The sequence below is a fragment of the Leguminivora glycinivorella genome, chromosome Z (assembly GCF_023078275.1).
Source record: "Leguminivora glycinivorella isolate SPB_JAAS2020 chromosome Z, LegGlyc_1.1, whole genome shotgun sequence".
Lineage (NCBI taxonomy): Eukaryota > Metazoa > Arthropoda > Insecta > Lepidoptera > Tortricidae > Leguminivora > Leguminivora glycinivorella.
In genome coordinates, this window is record NC_062998.1 from 50659644 (window position 1) to 50678464 (window position 18821).

Below are 18821 nucleotides of genomic sequence, written 5' to 3' on the forward strand. Positions count from 1 at the left end.
ATAACTAATCCCAATATTTGGCTAAGGCACTAGTTTTTACGAAAGCGACTGCCATCTGACCTTCCAACCCGAAGGGTAACTAGGCCTTATTGGGATTAGTCCGGTTTCCTCACAATGTTTTCCTTCACCGAAAAGCGACTGGCAAATATCAAATGACATTTCGCAGATAAGTTCCGAAAAACTCATTGGTACGAGCCGGGGTGCGAACCCGCGACCTCCGGATTGAAAGTCGCATGCTCTTACCGCTAGGCCACCAGCGCTATTGTCCCAGATTTGTAAGTTCACATTTTTGACACATTTGTTTTGAAGTATGTTGCGATGTGGCTAAGACGTATCGTTTGCCAAATCTAACGATTAATTTCTAATTGGTTGAATCGATTAGGCCCTATGTACAAGGAGGTGCTTAAACAAATATACGATTTCTATCAACTTAGTGAAATGTCATTTGAATCGAAATGACAGACTCTGCCACATCACTAGTTTAAAAATAAAAATGAATGATAAATGACATAATAAGTAAATTCTGGGTGATAAATTAATATCGTAAAATACTCACTAACGAAGATCCGCAAAAATGTAACATGTGTTAGATTATGTTTAAAGTAAGCGACTTGATTTTTTTAAATATTATTACAGGATTTTATTTAAAATTTCATTAGGTTGCGCGAGTTTACGTTTTGTGGGCGCTGTCATGAGTCAAAAAGAGGTTCTTACAAATCTGGGACAATAGTTCTTTCAGTACCACCTAGTTTTTTTGAGGCTAGGTGGTCCTCACCAAATGGCCGGAAGAGGAACTAAACCGGGAGTCATGGAGGTTCAGGGGAGAGCCCTTTGGCCAGCAGTGGGACACCATTATAGGCTAGATAAAAAAAAACAATTAAAAGGTGATCTCTGTTCAAAAGTATTTCTGACACCAAAAGAAGGAAAATATGTTCTTAATATATTATGGTGCCCTTTGGCACTGGTCCCACCGCGAGCTAGTAAGCTATGAGCTATCGGCTATAAAAACGAACAAAAGATAAGCACTCCCGTGCGAATAAAAGCGACACGGCGATTTTGATAGCTCACCGCTGGGCGAGTAACTATAAACATCGCCGTGTCTCTTTTATTTGCACGGGAGCGACTATCTTTTGTTCGTTTTTATAGCTGATAGCTCATAGCTTACTAGCTCGCGGTGGGACCAGTGCTTTTCCCGTACTAATTAGCAAAGTAGGCTATTTTATTATCAGGTCGAAACTTTAAAGGGCCATATACTTAAGAACGTCGTACGATACACGCGCGGAAAGGAAATTCGTAACTCTTGTCGATTTAAAACACTCCCATCGGTCGTGACTGACGAACTTCCTTTTTTTATTTAACCCCCGTTTTGACGTGTCTGTCTGTTTGTGTGTGTGCGTGTGTCTGTCTGTGGCATCGTAGCTCCCGAACGGATGAACCGATTTAGATTTAGTTTTTTTTTGTTTGAAAGCTGAATTATTCGGGAGCGTTCTTAGCCATGTTTCATGAAAATCGGTCCACTATGTCGGGTTTTTTTTTTCAAAATTTTAATTTTGTAGTTTCCTAATGTAGGCGACATGTTTTTATTTACTGACCGAATATACTCTTATAATATTACTACTATTTTTGTAACATCTTAGGAAATAATATAAGAAAATGCGAGCACTAAGATAATATCAAAGACATATGTAACTCCGTATAGACGGATAAAGTCTAAAAAAAAACGTACCTCAAAGCCATAGAGAAAAGGTACGGTGGCCTAGATGGCGTTACACCTTTGGGGAACGCTCGGCTAGATGGCGCTAATATTAATATTTGACATTTTAACACATATCAAGCTACCAATATGGGCCAAATTGTTAAAACTGAGGTACAAAAGTTTTAAGCTTGTGTCGAGAGATGGCAGTCTATGTATACACTTTGACAGTAAATCTCTATAATACTGGATCCCCTTTGATACTTTTTTTTTTATGGGATAGGAGGCAAACGAGCAGACAGGTCGCCTGATGGTAAGCGATCACCGCCGCCCATGGACACCCGAAACACCAGAGGTGTTGGAGGTGCGTTGCCGGCCTTTAAGATGGGTGTACGCTCTCTCGATACGATACTATCAAAAGACGAAGAATATTGCAAGCGGCAGGCTTTTCACGTTTTCACTTTTCAAGTTTAATAGAGAAATGCAATCCCGGGTATTCTAACGTTGACCTGGTTCCTACACTAGGCGAGGCCTGTGCTGTAGGTAACCAGCTTACATCCGAGTTAACAAATTTGGCGCAAAATTGTTACAGATAAGTTGACAATTATATTTATGTAAAGACATGTTAAAGATTATGAACTTAAACGAAGTAGACACTAAGTATTACAACGTTCTTTCATAATTTATGCAACTTTAAGGTATTTTATAATAATGAAAAGAGTCGCATGAATTTATATACATTACTAGCTATTGCCCGCTCGCTCCCGAAAAACTCGAAAATTGCGCCCCCCCCCCTCCCCATTTTAGGGGGTGGTAGTTGGTGGGAGGAAGAGATAAAAGATGGCCTATGTCACACTACTACATCCTTTCAGTTCTTCTTCTTCCTCCTACCCTTATCCCACGTTATGTGGGGTCGGTACAACATGTCTTCCATTTCCCCCTATCTTTCGTCATCTCAACACTCACATCTTTCTTTCTCATGTCCTCTTTCACACAATCCATCCATCGTTGTTTGGGTTTACCCCTCCCTCTCCATCCATCAATATTCATCTCCAACATTCTTTTGCCTATATGACACTACATACTACATCCTTTCATATCTTCACCATAAATTAAATATAACAAGATCAACATTCTTTTGCGACCGCCTAAGACCGCGCTACACTCCACCACACATAGATGGCGCCACAAAAAAATGTCTTGTAGCTTTCGATTATACTTGTAGATGGCGTTATGTCACTTTTGACATAGATTTACGGCTCGGAATTGACACTTAATGCCAATCTAAAATAATCGGTGGCAACAAGGCATTTTTTGTGGCAATTGTGGTGGAGTGTAAGCGTTCGCGGCCGCATTAATGTTTGGTATGATCTTGTTATATTTAATTTATGTCTTCACTTAAAAAAGTTACGTCAATTCGTCGCTTAGTTTTGCTTTGAAAGGCGGACACACACACTTTTCCATTTATAATATAAACTAGCTTTTGCCCACGGCTTCGCTCGCGTTAAATTTGAAAATTGCGGAGTGCTCCATACAAAATTCCACCCCCCATTTTAGGAAAGTGGGGGGTTACAGTGAACAACCTCCACGTCAATTCGTCGCTCCGTTTTGCCGTGAAAGACGGACGAACGTACAGCACAGACACACACAAACCCTATTTATAATATTAGTATTGAAGTATTGATTTTTGTGTGAAATTGCGTCTCCATGAACCTCATGTTTTTTTTTAAATAGCTCAAGAATTAATGCGTGCGTGCATGCGTGCGTGTGTGTGTTTGTGTGTGTTACGTGACATGACGGTAATAGTATAAATCCGTATAGAATGAAGTAATTTCTATTGTAATTTTATATCTATTACGAGTAGGAACTATCGTTTATTCTGTGGTATTCTATTGTGCGTAACGTAGGGCGATAATTAGCGCGTCTCAGGCCTGGGAAGGTACTAATTGTAGTGCAAGGTCACGGTGAAAAGAAACACGGTGTATACCTACCTAAGTAAGTATACATGTCATCATGGCACTCTTCCCACCGCGAGCTAGTAAGCTATGAGCTATCGGCTATAAAAACGCACAAAATAATTATGTTACTCCCGTGCAAATAAAAGAGACACAGCGATATTGATAGCTCACCGCTGGGCGAGTAGCTATAAACATCACCGTGTCTCTTTTGTTAACCCCCGACGCAAAAACGACGGGGTGTTATAAGTTTGACGTGTCTGTCTGTCTGTCTGTCTGTTTGTCTGTCTGTCTGTCTGTCTGTGTGTGTGTGTCTGTCTGTGGCATCGTAGCTCCCGAACGGATGCATCGATTTGGATTTCGTTTTTTTGTCTGAAAGCTGAGTAAGTCGGGAGTGTTCTTAGCCATGTTTCATGAAAATCGGTCTACTATGTCGCGGTCGGGGCTTTTTTCAAAATTTTAATTTTTTTACGTGGGAGTGATTATAGCCGATATTCTTTGTTCGTTTTTATAGCCGATAGCTCATTAGTTTACTAGCTCGCGGTGGAACCAGTGCCTATATGCCTATACGTGTAGCAAAAAAAATTGTAGTCAAGTTGTATTGACTACCATAAATTAGGGATACAATTAACATTTAGAAAACTATTTGACCCTGATTATTAAAATTGTTAAATATTAACAATAGCGCCATCTAACTAAGCATCAACAATTTAATTCTAGTATTTTTCTACACGTATCTCAATCCATACGAATATTATAAATGGGAAAGTGTGTGTCTGTTTGTTTGTCCGTCTTTCACGGCAAAACGGAGCGACGAATGGACGTGATTTTTTAAGTGGAGATAGTTGAAGGGATGGATAGTGACATAGGCTACTTTTTGTCTCTTTCTAACGCGAGCGAAGCCGCGGGCAAACGCTAGTATCTTTATATGTGATTCTTTTGTTACTACAGTTGTAGTGCGAAAAGATTTGCCTTCGTATTGTTACGGAAAGGGACGGACGTGTCATGCTATTTCAGTCAGTCTCAGTACTCATGTACTGATATTGATTGAACTAGCATGACAAATACGAACGTTTCCGGAATAACATAACCACAAAATTAAAATTTTGAAAAAAACAGTGGACCGATTTTCATGAAACTAAGAAGTAAGAACACTCCCGACTAGTTCAGCTTTCAAACAAAAAAAAACTAAATCTAAGTCGGTTCATCCGTTCGGGAGCTACGCAGTACGATGCCACACACATACACACACAAACAGATAGACAGATAAACACGTCAAACTTATAACACCCCGTCGTTTTTGCTTTGGGGGTTTTCGCTACCAAGAACCCGACTGTCAGGGTACACCGCTCGACATTACATGGGTTTCCCCGTCTGTAGCGCGACAGAGCCCGGTTTCGAGTGTTAACGGCCCAGCCACGACCATACGTGCGTGCGAATGAAAAGTCCCATCGCTGTGTCTCGCTCCAATGTATGGCCGCCGCTCACGTCTACCGCGCTTAGACCAATGTCGTGGGTCGTGGCTGAGCCGTAAAAATACGAAGGAAACCCTTTTCGCACTACCCCCCTTATTCATAAACGTACAATAAAGTTAACAAGCCGATAAAGTTCGTTTGTCCCTGTCTATCACACCAATACGTCGGAAAGGGACAAACGAACTTTATCGGCTTGATAACTTTAGTGTACGTTTATGAATAAGGGGGGTACATCTTTACATATTATTTATTCTGTGAAATGGGTACCTGGAATCGTGTACTGCATCAGGGTTCCGTGGTATTTGAGCTATAATAAATATATAAATATATATAAATATCATAGAGGAATAAGTCAAGGAAGAGTTGTAACTCCGAGTTATTTGTATAGGCATAGTTATAGTGACATCTAGCGACAATCACACCGTCAATCACTCGTCAACTAAATCACGCGTAAATTATCAGTACTGCTACTTGTCAACAGATGTCGCGATGAACGAAGAGTCTAATGCTCACCAATTTTTAGCTAATATTACAATAGTATTAATCAGTATTCTGTTTTCAATTTCTTCTGCTTGTAGGGTAAGACCACCAGTGAATGAACACTTAAGAAATTTTTCACTTTTGAAAAATCATTTTTCAAAATTTATTAATATTTATGATAATTTAATGTAGTGTATTCAATCTTCATTTAATAAACAAGAATATAGTTTCAGTGATTTTTTTATTATTTTAATAGTTTTTGAGATATACGAGCATTTATCAAAATATAACCAAAAACCTAGTAAATGAACAAAAAATCGAATGAATGAACACAGTAAAACCCAGTGAATGAACATTGTTTACAAATAGAAACATTATTTTATTATGCTTACGTTAACCATTATGATTAAGTACAAGCTAAAGAGATCAAAAATGTAAGTAAAATATACAATATTGTAATATTATCTCTATATAAGGTGCTAACAAATTAGTCACGGATATTTTTACGGCTGATAGTACTCCGCTCCTGGAGTATATTTATGTATGAAACATCATAGGTTTTGTTATGTTTTTTTAGAGAAAACTAGGAAACAAATATGCTATGTTAAAACACCCCGTTAATAAAATTATTAAATGAGACCTCTCTAGACACTGTTAACGTGACATGAGAGACACTGTTAAACATCCTGACAGGCAATTACATTACAGAGGATGGTTACTTAGAAAATAAATTAAAATAATTTTTTTTGTTAAAGGTATGAAAACAAAAAAAAACATTTTTTTCAGTAATTTCTAGTGAAAGTTCATTGTTTTGATGTTCATTAACGTCCCTTAAAATATCCGTGACAAATTTGTTAGCACCTTATATTATGTCTTCATCAATCATGACCGTTGCTTGAGTTTCTTTTTTAACCCCCGACGCAAAAACGACGGGGTGTTATAAGTTTGACGTGTCTGTCTGTCTGTCCGTCTGTCTGTCTGTCTGTCTGTCTGTCTGTCTGTCTGTCTGTCTGTCTGTCTGTCTGTCTGTCTGTCTGTTTGTCTGTCTGTGTGTGTGTCTGTCTGTGGCATCGTAGCTCCTGAACGGATGAACCGATTTCGATTTAGTTTTTTTTATTTGAAAGCTGTGTTAGTCGGGAGTGTTCTTAGCCATGTTTCATGAAAATCGGTCCACTAGGTCGCGGTCGGGGGTTTTTTCAAAATTTTAATTTTGTGGTTAGGTTATTGCAAAGTTTCTTTGGTTTGGGCTGACCAGATGCCACCTTGTCTTTTTTAAACTGTGTTTCTTTTTTATTTTCTAATTTTCTCTTCCGTAGTTCTGCATTATCACTTCTTTTTCTGTCTTGTTGTTTGTTCTTCTTCTTTTTGTTGCTTTTCAGCATATTATGAAGTGTCGATTTCGGAATATTAAACTGTATACTAGCTATTTTTTAGTGTCATTGAACCGTTCATAATAGTATTTAAAGCAGTTTCTAGGTCTTTTTGAGTATAGCAAAAGCGTTCATATCTTTTTTTCCGTCCATATTGACCCAAAATAGAATATACAAATAGCATGAATTGTCCCAATAACTCAAAAACTTGTTAATGAATAATATAAAGAAAAAAAAGGATTTTATCGAATTGGAACTTACACAATGTATGAAAATATATTTGTCGTTATGCTGTTCATACATAGAATTAGTCGAAATCTAGTAAATGAACAAAGCATAATTTCCATAGTTCATTCACTAGATCTTTCATGCCTATGTATGAACACTTGTGTTCCAATACTGGCCGAAAGGATCAGAATAGTTGTATGAGCAGTATTTCAAAAAACAAGCTTAATACTATCACGTTAATATTTAAATTTAGACAAAAAATTAAATTGAGTCAATACCAGTAAATAAACACTCTGTTCATTTACTGGTTTTAGAACATTTGATAAGTCAGTAATGGAACACTAAAAAATAATGAATTAATCGCAGAATAAAGGACTAAAGTGTACATTTTTAAAAGGTTTGACACTTATTTCAACCAAATAACAAAAATTTTTACTCATAAATATCAAATGAACACTTTAAATGTTGCTCCAAACATGTACTGTTCTTACCGGGGATTTAATTTCTCCATACAAAACTTCAAAAACAGAAACACGTGAACTTCAATCGTCGGCTATATTGAAACTAGACGAAAATATTTATTGCATGCATTATAATTGCATAGAAAACAGAGTTGCCAATAAGAGAAAAAATACGTCAAATGGTAGAAATAATTGTATTTCTTATTTTAGCCAAAAAACGTAATTTTGTTCATTCACTGGGGGGGGGTTCATTCACTGGAGGATTGACCCTAATATAAGTTGTGAACTGGGCATTTTCACAAGAACAATCAGAATTTTTTTTTAAGGTAGGTAACTTTTATGTTTTTCCTACTCAGAATCACGAGCCTTTACTATATAGGATAGAAATCAAGAGACAAAAAATGTTCCCAAATTGTTCTATTATTTTGCATACTTTCCACTTTGTAACCGTTGTACAAAGTGTTAGAAAAATAGTAACAAAGTGGAATGATTAAATTTGGGACGCTTTTTTCCGCCTAGTAGGATGGAAAAGGCTCAATTATGAGTAGGAAAAACATCAAATTTTCCTATTTTAGAAAAAAAAGTTTTGAATCTTTTTTCGTTCTAATATAAAATTTTTGGCAGACGAGCTCTGTTGACTTGACACCTAATATCTGTGCCTAATATCGAGTGATGGTACTGATAATTCACGCTATTTGTCGATTGACGTATGATTGTCGTTAGATGTCACTTGACTATAACTATGCCTATACAAATCGTCACTACTTTAAAAAATCTTGTATCTCACGCTGTTCCTCAAAGTTAAAACGCAGTAAGTCTACATGCATTCCGTACATAACTTACTGCAATTTTCTTTTCATTGACAGACGAAGATAAAGTTTTTTTTTTAAATAGTGACGAAATAACTCGCATTTACTGATGTATGGTTAAAACTCTTCCCTTTTTATTCCTCTGTGGCAAATATTTGCAGAGCATTGATTGCAGAAGTATTCCATGAAATTGTATATCGTTGTACCGTACAAATACGAAATATGGAAGGATTTCTATCAAAGTATGTGTGGGAATGCTTTAATATTGGGAAGTGCATTTTCAGTTCATTTTGATACAGCTTGGCAAATAAGAGTAGAAATGCAACAATTTTTTTTTATTTAATCATAGCAACACTTAACACGTTCGCGGACGTGTTAAGTCACTCTGGGACACATATTTTGTATGGGAATTTTTCGACTGCTATAATAGCATAACTGTACCCTACCCATACCCATACCCTAAACATACCATATCATACCCTAAACAGCTTAAATTAGGGTTATTATGTGACAAGGAATGCTATAGTATTCGGATGCTATAGCATTCGGAATTCGGATGCTATAGCATCCAGCACACCTGACACAATACCAAGTTAAAATGTGATCTTATATGGCATCGTATGCTAGCATTAGCCGGATTTTGTAAGCCTTGGAAATATAGCCGCTAGCAATGAATTCCACTCCATGGCAGTGCGCATAAGAAATTAAGAAGCAAAGCGCTGCGTGCATATTCGCGGAAGCAATACCCCAAGTAAGGATGGAAACCGGCCGTGCGTCTAAGAGTCCGATGATAGAATGGGGACCGTGGAATAAGCTCGTGTAGCTCATGAGCACACTCCCCGAAGTGCAAACTGTAAAACACCGACAGACTGACGAGTATTATTATGCTTGATCTTATTTTTAATGTTTTATGTAACGTACTATTATTATCCTTGTAAGTATTTGAATATGTCTCACGAAAGTCCTTATCTCTCAGAAACGTGTATGATTTTAAAATTGGTGTAGGAGACGGAACTACCAACCTTCGTTTACCTTGACGACCGGTCTGGCCTAGCGCGTAGTGAACCTGCCTGCTACGCCGCGGTCCCGGGTTCGAATCCTGGTAAGGGAATTTATTTGTGTGATGAGCACAGATGTTTGTTCCTGAGTCATGGATGTTTTCTATGTATTATAAGTATTTGTATATTATATATATCGTTGTCTGAGTACCCACAACACAAGCCTTCTTAAGCTTACCGTGGGACTCAGTCAATCTGTGTAAGAATGTCCTGTAATATTTATTTATTTATTATTCGTGCTGCGCGCCTTCTGGCAGTCTGGCCGCTGCGGATGCCGCTGCCAGCGCGTGTCTTTTATTTTTTGTACAATATATGTTTTATTTTACACATATTATGTGTACATAGTGTTTTTTTTTAAATATTCAGTGCTTTTTCCGTTTATGTAAATAATAAGGTGTATATAAACTGTACATATCAAGTTTTAAGTGTTTAATTTACCGTTACCGGCCCGTGTTTTATTTTCAATTGATAAATACTTAGAAATCTAACGGGTATTATTATGAAACGTATAAATAAACCCCGAAGGTTGTTTAGCAAATTGAGCACTATTCACGTTTTCTCGTTATTTTGATTGTCGAGATAAAATCGCCTCGGTATATGTGACGAGGCCGTCAGATATACAGGGTGGATAAACGATGGGTCACATTTGAAAAGGTACGTAGAACTTTTAAAAACTCAAATTACGTCATGGATCGTTCTTTGTTAGTATCAAAAGTCGAATTTTGTTTGAAGATATGAAACATGACGTTTGTATTTCAAAGATGCCATTTTTAAGCCTTTCAGTTCCGAGTTTATTTTAAAAGAACAAATAAAGCCTAACCAGACCCTTTAGCACAACTTGCCTTGTCGCGCGCGAGTCCATACATCAAGCGCGACTTCAAGTATGGACTCGCGCGCGACAAGGCAAGTTGTGCTAGAGACAGATGTAGAATCATATAAAATCTACCTATACTTGTTATCATTATACAAATTGCTGGTGTCATACAATAGAATAGCGTTTGCATTATAGATATTATAATTTGCAGTTTACTGAACAATTAGAGGTGTCTGATAAAAACATATGTATATGTAGGTAGGTAATATTTATATGTAGCTACTATCATTATCATTACACACGACTTCTGCTCATAATATGATGCTAAATATCATGTTTCATGTATGATGTTCGAAGGGAATACGTTTTTGAAAATAATGTAGATTTTTATGGCATTTTCTCAATTTCGTTTTCTAGCTAAGAGTAGCACTGACACGAAAAGTTTAATGTGCTCTGCCTACCCATTTTGGGTGTAGGTACACGTGTGTGTGTGTTTATGTAAGACATCGGCGGTAAAATGCTGATATAATATTACATCCATACCCATAACAAAGTGGTCCATTATTTATTTATTTATTTAAACTTTATTGCACAAAACAACAACTTAACGTACAAAAGGCGAACTTAGTGCCATGAGGCATTTTCAACCAGTCAACCTTTGGGCACATCAGAGAAGATTGTAGGCGGTTTTCTTCTTTATTTTTTTATGCGCACTGCCGCCAAGGAGTGGAATTCCTGGCCGGCGGCTATATTTCCGAGCTCATATAACCCGGCCAGTCCGGCCACTTCAAATCTAGGGTAAACAGGCATCTTTTGGGCGAGCTCGCTCCATCGTAGGCCACATATTTGCCTTTGGCTAGTCTGTGGCCAAGAGTAAACCGTAAGCCCACGTAGTGCAATAAAAAAAGAAGAACTTCTATCAACATTATTTTTATGAAAACGGCACGATCTATCTATTAATACATCAATACTTTTGAAGTAGGTACTTAATACTTGATAAAACTTTATTGTTTAGTTCGAAATGTTTTATTCTATAAGTAATTATATTAATTGGATGTTTGTAGAGAGGGTGCTTAGAAAGTTATATACTTTAATAACCGTATAAATTGGACGATAAAGTACAATCAATATTTTATGTATTTTGTATACACAGTATTCAGGCTATTTTTTTCTAAGTTGTTCACCCCACTTTTTTAATTGGATTTTTTTATGTGGTTTCCACTCAGAAAACTCGCGAGCTCTTTCAATACTAATAGGAGAAAAAAAGTGTCCCAAGGTTTTTTCCATTCCGTTACCATTTTTTCATAAATTTTGTTTGGCGGTAACGGAATGGAAGGTTTGAAAAATATATGGAAATCTTGGGACATTTTTTTTTCTCTATCAGGATCGAAAGACCTCGCGATTCTGAGTATGAATCGCGTAAAAAATACCCATGTTACAAAAAAGTGTGGTGGACAACTTTGAAAAAAAAAAATGGCCCATTTTCTTGCTAGGTAACCGAAAACTTTAGTAATGTACATAGTTATGCTTTCTTCCGCCGGACGAATGCTTAGGCATAGTATAATAAAGAGTACTATCATACAGTATGCCCACTCCCACTCCCCGCTGAAAGTGCTACCCACCCCCTCTCGGATACCTCACAGTTACCGCCTGTTAAAAACGCGAACAGTCGACCTGTCATATCTCACTCATACAAACATGGTACGCGTTCACCTACACGAGCTTAGAATGTGTGCTAAGAACGCGCCTCTTTCATAATATTTGATCGCCAGTGTCCGAGATGTAGCTTAGGCCCGGCTCTGGTACAGTCTAACGTGAGTCATGTTCATTTGGAAGATGTTTAGGTTTTTTTTTAGTAATAAAATGATAAGAAATGATTTTAATAAAAATAACAACATTAAATTGATAGAATATCTACTCAACAACAAAAAAAAAGTTTCTTAAAAAAACTGAATTGTGTATATTAACAGATAGACATAGGATTTTCCTGTCAAGTACAACATCAAATATAGGTACCTACCTTATTTGCGATCGGTGCAAAGCTCGCGCGTTCAAAGGTTTAAATTTCTATGTTCATTAATACTTGTAGGAGGTAGGGCATAGTGATTGATATTCCGCTTTGTGTGGTAGGGCACAGCACAGCGGATATCATCTCGCTCGAATCTAGAGCAGAGCCCAACTGGGGAAGTACCTCCACCTTACAGAAGATCTAGTCTGCGGTGCAGCCAAATAGACCCTACTAGGCTCATGGCGTTTTGTTCCTGCCGGTGAGTAAGGCTGCCAGAGCTCAACGAGGGTGCGATGCGGTGTGCTGGGTGACGGAAAGACCTACGGAACTAACCGTCTATTGTCCTTTGAGTCGTCGGAGCCTGAACCCTCCTTGGAGCATGTACACTCCTTTTTGCTGTGTTCTTAACAGTTAACACAGCAAAAGGAGTGTACAAGTTTCTAATAGGTTGGCAACGCGCATGTGACACTCCTTGAGTTGCAGGCGTTCATAGGTTACGGTGACCGCTTTCCATCAGGCGGACCTTATGCTTGTTTGCCACCGAAGAAGCATAAAAAAAACTTAATTATTAAGTATTTAAGTTTTATAATTTATTTTTTTGTTTCTATATACTTACTCAATATTGAGAACGTGTCTAATTCCATCCTGTATAAGCAAGGACCAGCGGAGTGTGTCTGAACCATGTGACAGTGAGGGATGGGTCCTTCTACACACTCTAATGCTCCCTTTGGTGGCTAATGAGCGTACCAACTAGGTTCACCTGTAAAACTATACCCACTTAATCCATACTTAATATTATAAATGGGAAAGTGTGTGTGTCTGTTTGTTTGTCCGTCTTTCACGGCATAACGGAGCGACGAATTTACGTGATTTTTTAAGTGGAGATAATTGAAGGGATGAAGGCTACTTTTTGTCCCTTTCTGACCTCCCACTTTCCTAAAATAGGAGGTGGAAGTTCGTATGGAACATTTCGCAAATTTCGAATTTAGGGCGAGCGAAGCAGCCGGCAAGCAAGCTAGTGTACACATACATACAATCACGCCTGTATCACATAAATGGTTAGGCAGAGCACATGAAACTACTCACTCAAGTTTCAGTGCCACTCTTGGCAATGAAGGGGTTGAATGAAAACGAAAGGTAGGATATAAAGGCATCAAAATGTATCTGGCCTGCTAGCCGAATGGCGTTTCTGCGACGCGAAACGAAAACGAAACGCCGCAGAAAGGTAGTCTCAGACTGGCTCTGTCGCGCCAATACGCAAGAGCGATAGAGATAAAAAGCTACGAAAGAGATAGCGAGAGCGTTTCGTGAGCGTTTGTTCATTCAGCTACACACACTGATCAGCCCATGTCTTTAATTATTGCTTCCCATAAAATTTTAAATCATAATGTATTGTTTGTCCGCGTTTTATTTAGTCATAATTATAATATAGTTTTTTTCATTGACGCTCGATTCCGAAAAAAATATATGTAGGATTATCCATAGGTATTTACTTTATTCATCCTCCTTGCGTTATCCCGGCATTTGCCACAGCTCATGGGAGCCCTGGGGTCCGCTTTGACAACTAATCCCAAGATTTGGCGTAGGCACTAGTTTTACGAAAGCGACTGCCATCTGACCTTCCAACCCGAAGGGTAGCTAGACCTTATTGGAATTAGTCCGGTTTCCTCATGATGTTTTCCTTCACTGAAAAGCGACTGGCAAATATTTAATGACATTTCGCACATAAGTTCCGAAAAACTCATTGGTGCGAGCCGGGGTTCGAACCCGCGACCTCCGGAACGAAAGTCGCACGCACTTACCGCTATTAGGCTACCAGCGCTTCAGGTATTTACTTTATTATTTTTTAATATTATACTTATTATAAATGGGAGAATGTGCGTATCTGTTTGTTTGTCCGTCTTTCGCGGCAAAACGGAGCGATGAATTGACGTGATTTTTTAAGTGGAGATAGTTGAAGGGATGGTGAGTAACATAGGCTACTTTTTGTCTATATCTAACCCCAACTTGCCTTAAATGGGAGGATGGAAGTATGGGGCATTCCGCAATGTTTGAATTTAATGCAAGATAAGCTGCGGGCAAAAGTTCAGTCATATGGCATTTTTTCAAAAACAATCACTAGAAATATATTTTCTAAGGCAGGTAAATTTTATGTTTTTCCTACTCAGAATCACGAGCGCTTTCGATCCAGGGCAAAAAACAAGAGACCAAAAAATGGTGCCAAAATTTTCTATTATTTTGCAAACTTTCCACTTTGTAACCGCCGTACAAAGTGTTTGAAAAATGGTAACGAAGTGGAAAAATTAAATTAAAGACGCTTTTTTTACGTAATAGGGTCGAAAGGGCTCGTGATTCTGAGTAGGAAAAATATTAAAGTTTTTCTCAAAGACGCTCAATTTGGAAAAAAACTATGTAGGATATAAGGCAACGGTGTGACAAAACTAAAAATGTTTTTCACAATGACGAGATTCATAAAGAAAGTTAATCATCATTAAAAAGCGATATCGGTGGTTTCACGACTATAACAGTAAACGTAGGTATTGATTTCTCATTGAATTTAAAAACAAGCTTCACGCAGTGAAGCTAAGACTGAGAAAAACTTCGAATAACTTATTTATTATCTAAACAGACTTATTTATTATCCAAATAGTATTGACAAAGAGGATTATAGAGAGTTACTGCCAAAGTAAAATGTGTAATCAAAGTGCATAGACTGCCATCTCTCGAAACAAATTTAAAACTTTTAAACCTCAGTTTTGACAATTTGGCCCATATTCTTAGCTTGATATGTGTTAAAATGACAAATATTAATATTAGCGCCATCTAGCCCAGCGTCCCCCAAAGGTGTATCGCCATCTAGGTCACCGTACCTTTTTCTGTATGGTTTTGAGGTATGTTTTTTTTTAGACTTTATCTGTCTATACGGAGTTACATAATTATGTTTTTGGTATTGATAAGAGAAATGATCAGATTTTTACAGATTAATCAATCGAAAAGCATCGCAGAAGCGTAATTAGTGTAAAAACTTGAAACATGCGAGTGAATTCCATTCGTGTATTCCGAATTGAAAAATAAAAGTGTGGACGTAGAAGTGAAGATCTCGTATTGAAAAATAAAAGTCTGGACGCCGAAGCATCCAAACAAGTAACTATAGAACTATACTAATTAGATAGAAGAAATAAGTTCATCTATTTGTACGTTTAGCTTTTTTGGCTAATTTTGAATACCACACCTTTTTTTGCACCACAGTCAATAAGGCCGTTTTTGGAAAGTTTTGATGAGCTCTATCGTCTTTAAAAATAATAATATCAAAAAAAAAACGGTCCGACACAAAAAAAAATCGGTGTTGAAAAAATCAAGCGTTTGTATGGAGAATCGACCTCCCCTGTATCGTCTTAAAGTCAAACATCATTTTTTCTAGAATGTTCCAAATCCTTCTGCTAAACACGGTATCAGCTTCCAAAATGGAGCCCTTCGTGGTTGGAGGTCAAGACGCTTCCATACAAGACTGGCCGTTCATGGCGTTCGTAGAAGTGACTTGGTTCGGTCTGTTTGCGATGGCGTGTGGAGGGTCCCTTATCAGCTCGCAAACAGCGTTGACAGCGGCGCATTGTCTTGATGACATCACGGAGAAAAAGACGCACGTGATTGGGTGAGTTTTTCAATAGTTCCTGGCAGTGCTTTGTGTCATAAATATATATCACAATACAAATTAAAACATTTTATACCCCACCTTTTGCACGGCAAAAATACCTGATGAGAAGAATAATAGGCTAAGGACTTTTTATCGCATACCGTGGTACTAAAATCCGTGGAGTCACCAAATGACAAATTTTCGAAGTCTGTGCAGTGAATATTCGATGCAATTCCTATTGACACAACATAATTCACAATTCCAGGATATCGTTCTACATCTACATGGGCCACACAAGCCACGCAAAATCCAAAATGGCGCGGGAAGTCCTCGACTACCAAACCCACGAGGACTACTCGCCAGAAGACGCCGACGTTCGTTTCGATATCGGCATCATGTTTCTGACATCACCTGTCAGGTTTTCTGCCAACGTGCAGAAGGTGATCCTGCAGCCCTGGTTTAATTTGAAAGAAGATAAATTTTTGGTCGTGGCTGGGTGGGGCGGTGTAAGTTGAACAAGTTTTCCTAATAGCTAAAAGCAAAGACGACAGCTTAGATTATTATTATTATTATTTAGAGCCTAATGTGTCCCACTGCTGGGCAAAGGCCTCCCCCCTCTTTTTCCACTCATCCCTGTTTGGAGCAACATCTGGCCAATCTTTCAAAAAGGAGTCCAAGTTATCCCGCCATCGCCGACGTGGTCTGCCGGTTCCCCGGTTTGACTCGTGGGGCTCCCATTCCGTGGTTATCTTGGCCCACAAGTCGTCCGGCATTCGGCAGACGTGCTGCTTACAGCTTACATTACAGCTTACAGTACAGCTTAGATTACATTTATTTATTTCACAACACGATTACAGTACACATTACTTTTATGTCAACTTATAAGAATCGAGCATTCTCGCGAGAACAATCACCAAAAAAAATTTTGAAGATAGGTAAATGTTACGTTTTTCCTACTCGGAATTACTCGCGAGCCCTTTCGATCTAGGACAATAAACAAAGGACAAAAAAATGGTCCCAAAATTTTCTATTATTTTTCGTACTTTCCACTTTGTAACCGCTGTAGGTACATAGTGTTTAAAAAATGGTAACATAGTGGAAAAAAAAATTGTGATTATTTATGCCGCCTAGTAACATGACGCGTGAATGACGCTAGATGTCGCTACAAATAACTTGCATTTCCTGATGTATGGAGTTGTAACTCTTCCCTTACTTATTCCTATATTGTACAAATATTTAAAAATAGATCAATAAAATAAAATATTACCCGTTTCAGATGGATCCAGAACATACGCCTACAGGTGCCAGTGAGAAATTAAAAGCGATTAATATCGTTGCTAAAAAGTACAGAAGCTGTAAAAATAAAAACAAAGTAATTTGCACTTCTAGTGAAATAGGGCATCCGTTTATGTAAGTACCTTCACGAAAAACATATTTTTTAAGATGAGATTTTGTACATCACGTGCTAGCCTTGACCTTGGGGTGTAATGAGGAGGCGCACGTTACGACAGATGGCGCCACCTTATTAGTCCGTAGCACATGCACAGATAAAGAATTTCATACGTGAGAGCGAGATGAATTTTTTTTCTCTCTCACACATATGAATGACAGTGATATGCTAGCACAGGCGCCGCCTGGTGGGATAAAATGTCAGCGTGCCTCTTCATTAGCCTATGAACACAGGCAAAGAAACAAACTCAACTCTTTATTCCTCAATTAAATTCAACTCTTTATTCCTAGGATTTCCAGCGCGCTCAAGTTTATTTATAGGAATCGCGAAACTTTTGTGCAGTCAGCAATTCTCAATTTTGAGTGATAAGTATAGGTGGGCATTTTCAAAAATTGGGACCCAAAATTAGTGAAATGAACTCGATGTCAGTTTTGTGACAGCAAATCGATACGATGCTACAGACAGACACACACACACACACACACACAAACAGACAGACTGACAGACAGAGAGATATACAGACAGACAGACAGACAGACAGACACGTCAAACTTATAAAATTACACCCCGTCGTTTTTGCGTCGAGGGTTATAAATATCTCAATTCATTTATCAGCGGAGATTCCGGTGGCCCCGTCATAAACGTCTACACCCGTCGGCAAGTCGGAATAGTCTCAATCAGAGATCTGAACTCGGGGATCATCATAGTGACCAGCGTTTCGGAGTACTGGGAGTGGCTGCAGAGAACTCAGGCCAGGATGTTCTGGAGGTTTTGTGGGAAGAGAAAGTAAAGTTGGATGGGAAGGAAGACTTTTATTTATTGGACCCGGGACCCAATAGCTACATAACTATAAAAATCATATAAGTTTACCAGTCATCCCGCCATTTGATCAGCTCATGGGAGCCTGGGGTCCGCTTTGACAACTAATCCCGAGATTTGGCGTAGGCACTAGTTTTACGAAAGTGACTGCCATCTGACCTTCCAAACCGAGGGGTAAACTAGCCCTTATCGGAATTAGTCCGGTTTCCTCACGATGTTTTTCATCACCGAAAAGCTACTGGCAAATATCTAATGACATTTCGCACATAAATTCCGAAAAAATCATTATTGCGAGCCGGGGTTCGAACCCGCGACCTCCGGAACGAATATCGCACGTACTTACCGCTAAGCTACCAAGTATTATCACACATATGCTTTATCTTGGGCTATACTTTGCATCAGGTGAGATTATTCTCCCTGAGCTGTAAGATGAAAAAAAAAACAAATTTAGAAAATTCCTTTGCTAATCTGGGTATAGATAACGGGCAAGTCAATCAGTGCAGTTCAGGGGACATCTTTAAAAATCTTGCACATTTGAATCACGTCTCCGATATAGATAAAAAATGG

General features: G+C 38.3%; 2 protein-coding genes across 3 annotated transcripts in view; one reads left to right on the forward strand and one right to left on the reverse strand.

The window, feature by feature from the left end:
- LOC125241327 (alpha-1,3-mannosyl-glycoprotein 4-beta-N-acetylglucosaminyltransferase A-like) overlaps positions 1–18821 on the reverse strand; it is a 148806-nt gene that overhangs the window by 48314 nt on the left and 81671 nt on the right. The gene's annotated exons all lie outside the window — the stretch shown is intronic.
- Positions 15182–18232, forward strand: LOC125241330 (chymotrypsin-like elastase family member 2A). 2 transcript variants are annotated; one of them, XM_048149745.1, is made up of 6 exons: positions 15182–15242; positions 15332–15495; positions 15773–16003; positions 16251–16491; positions 17262–17395; positions 18051–18232. In XM_048149745.1, exons 3-6 carry the CDS (start codon positions 15774–15776, stop codon positions 18223–18225), a joined length of 780 nt encoding a protein of 259 aa, XP_048005702.1. In that variant the 5' UTR covers positions 15182–15242; positions 15332–15495; position 15773; the 3' UTR covers positions 18226–18232. The 2 variants fall into 2 exon arrangements, with proteins under 2 accessions (XP_048005702.1, XP_048005703.1); XM_048149746.1 differs by having other exon boundaries at positions 15186–15242; positions 15322–15495.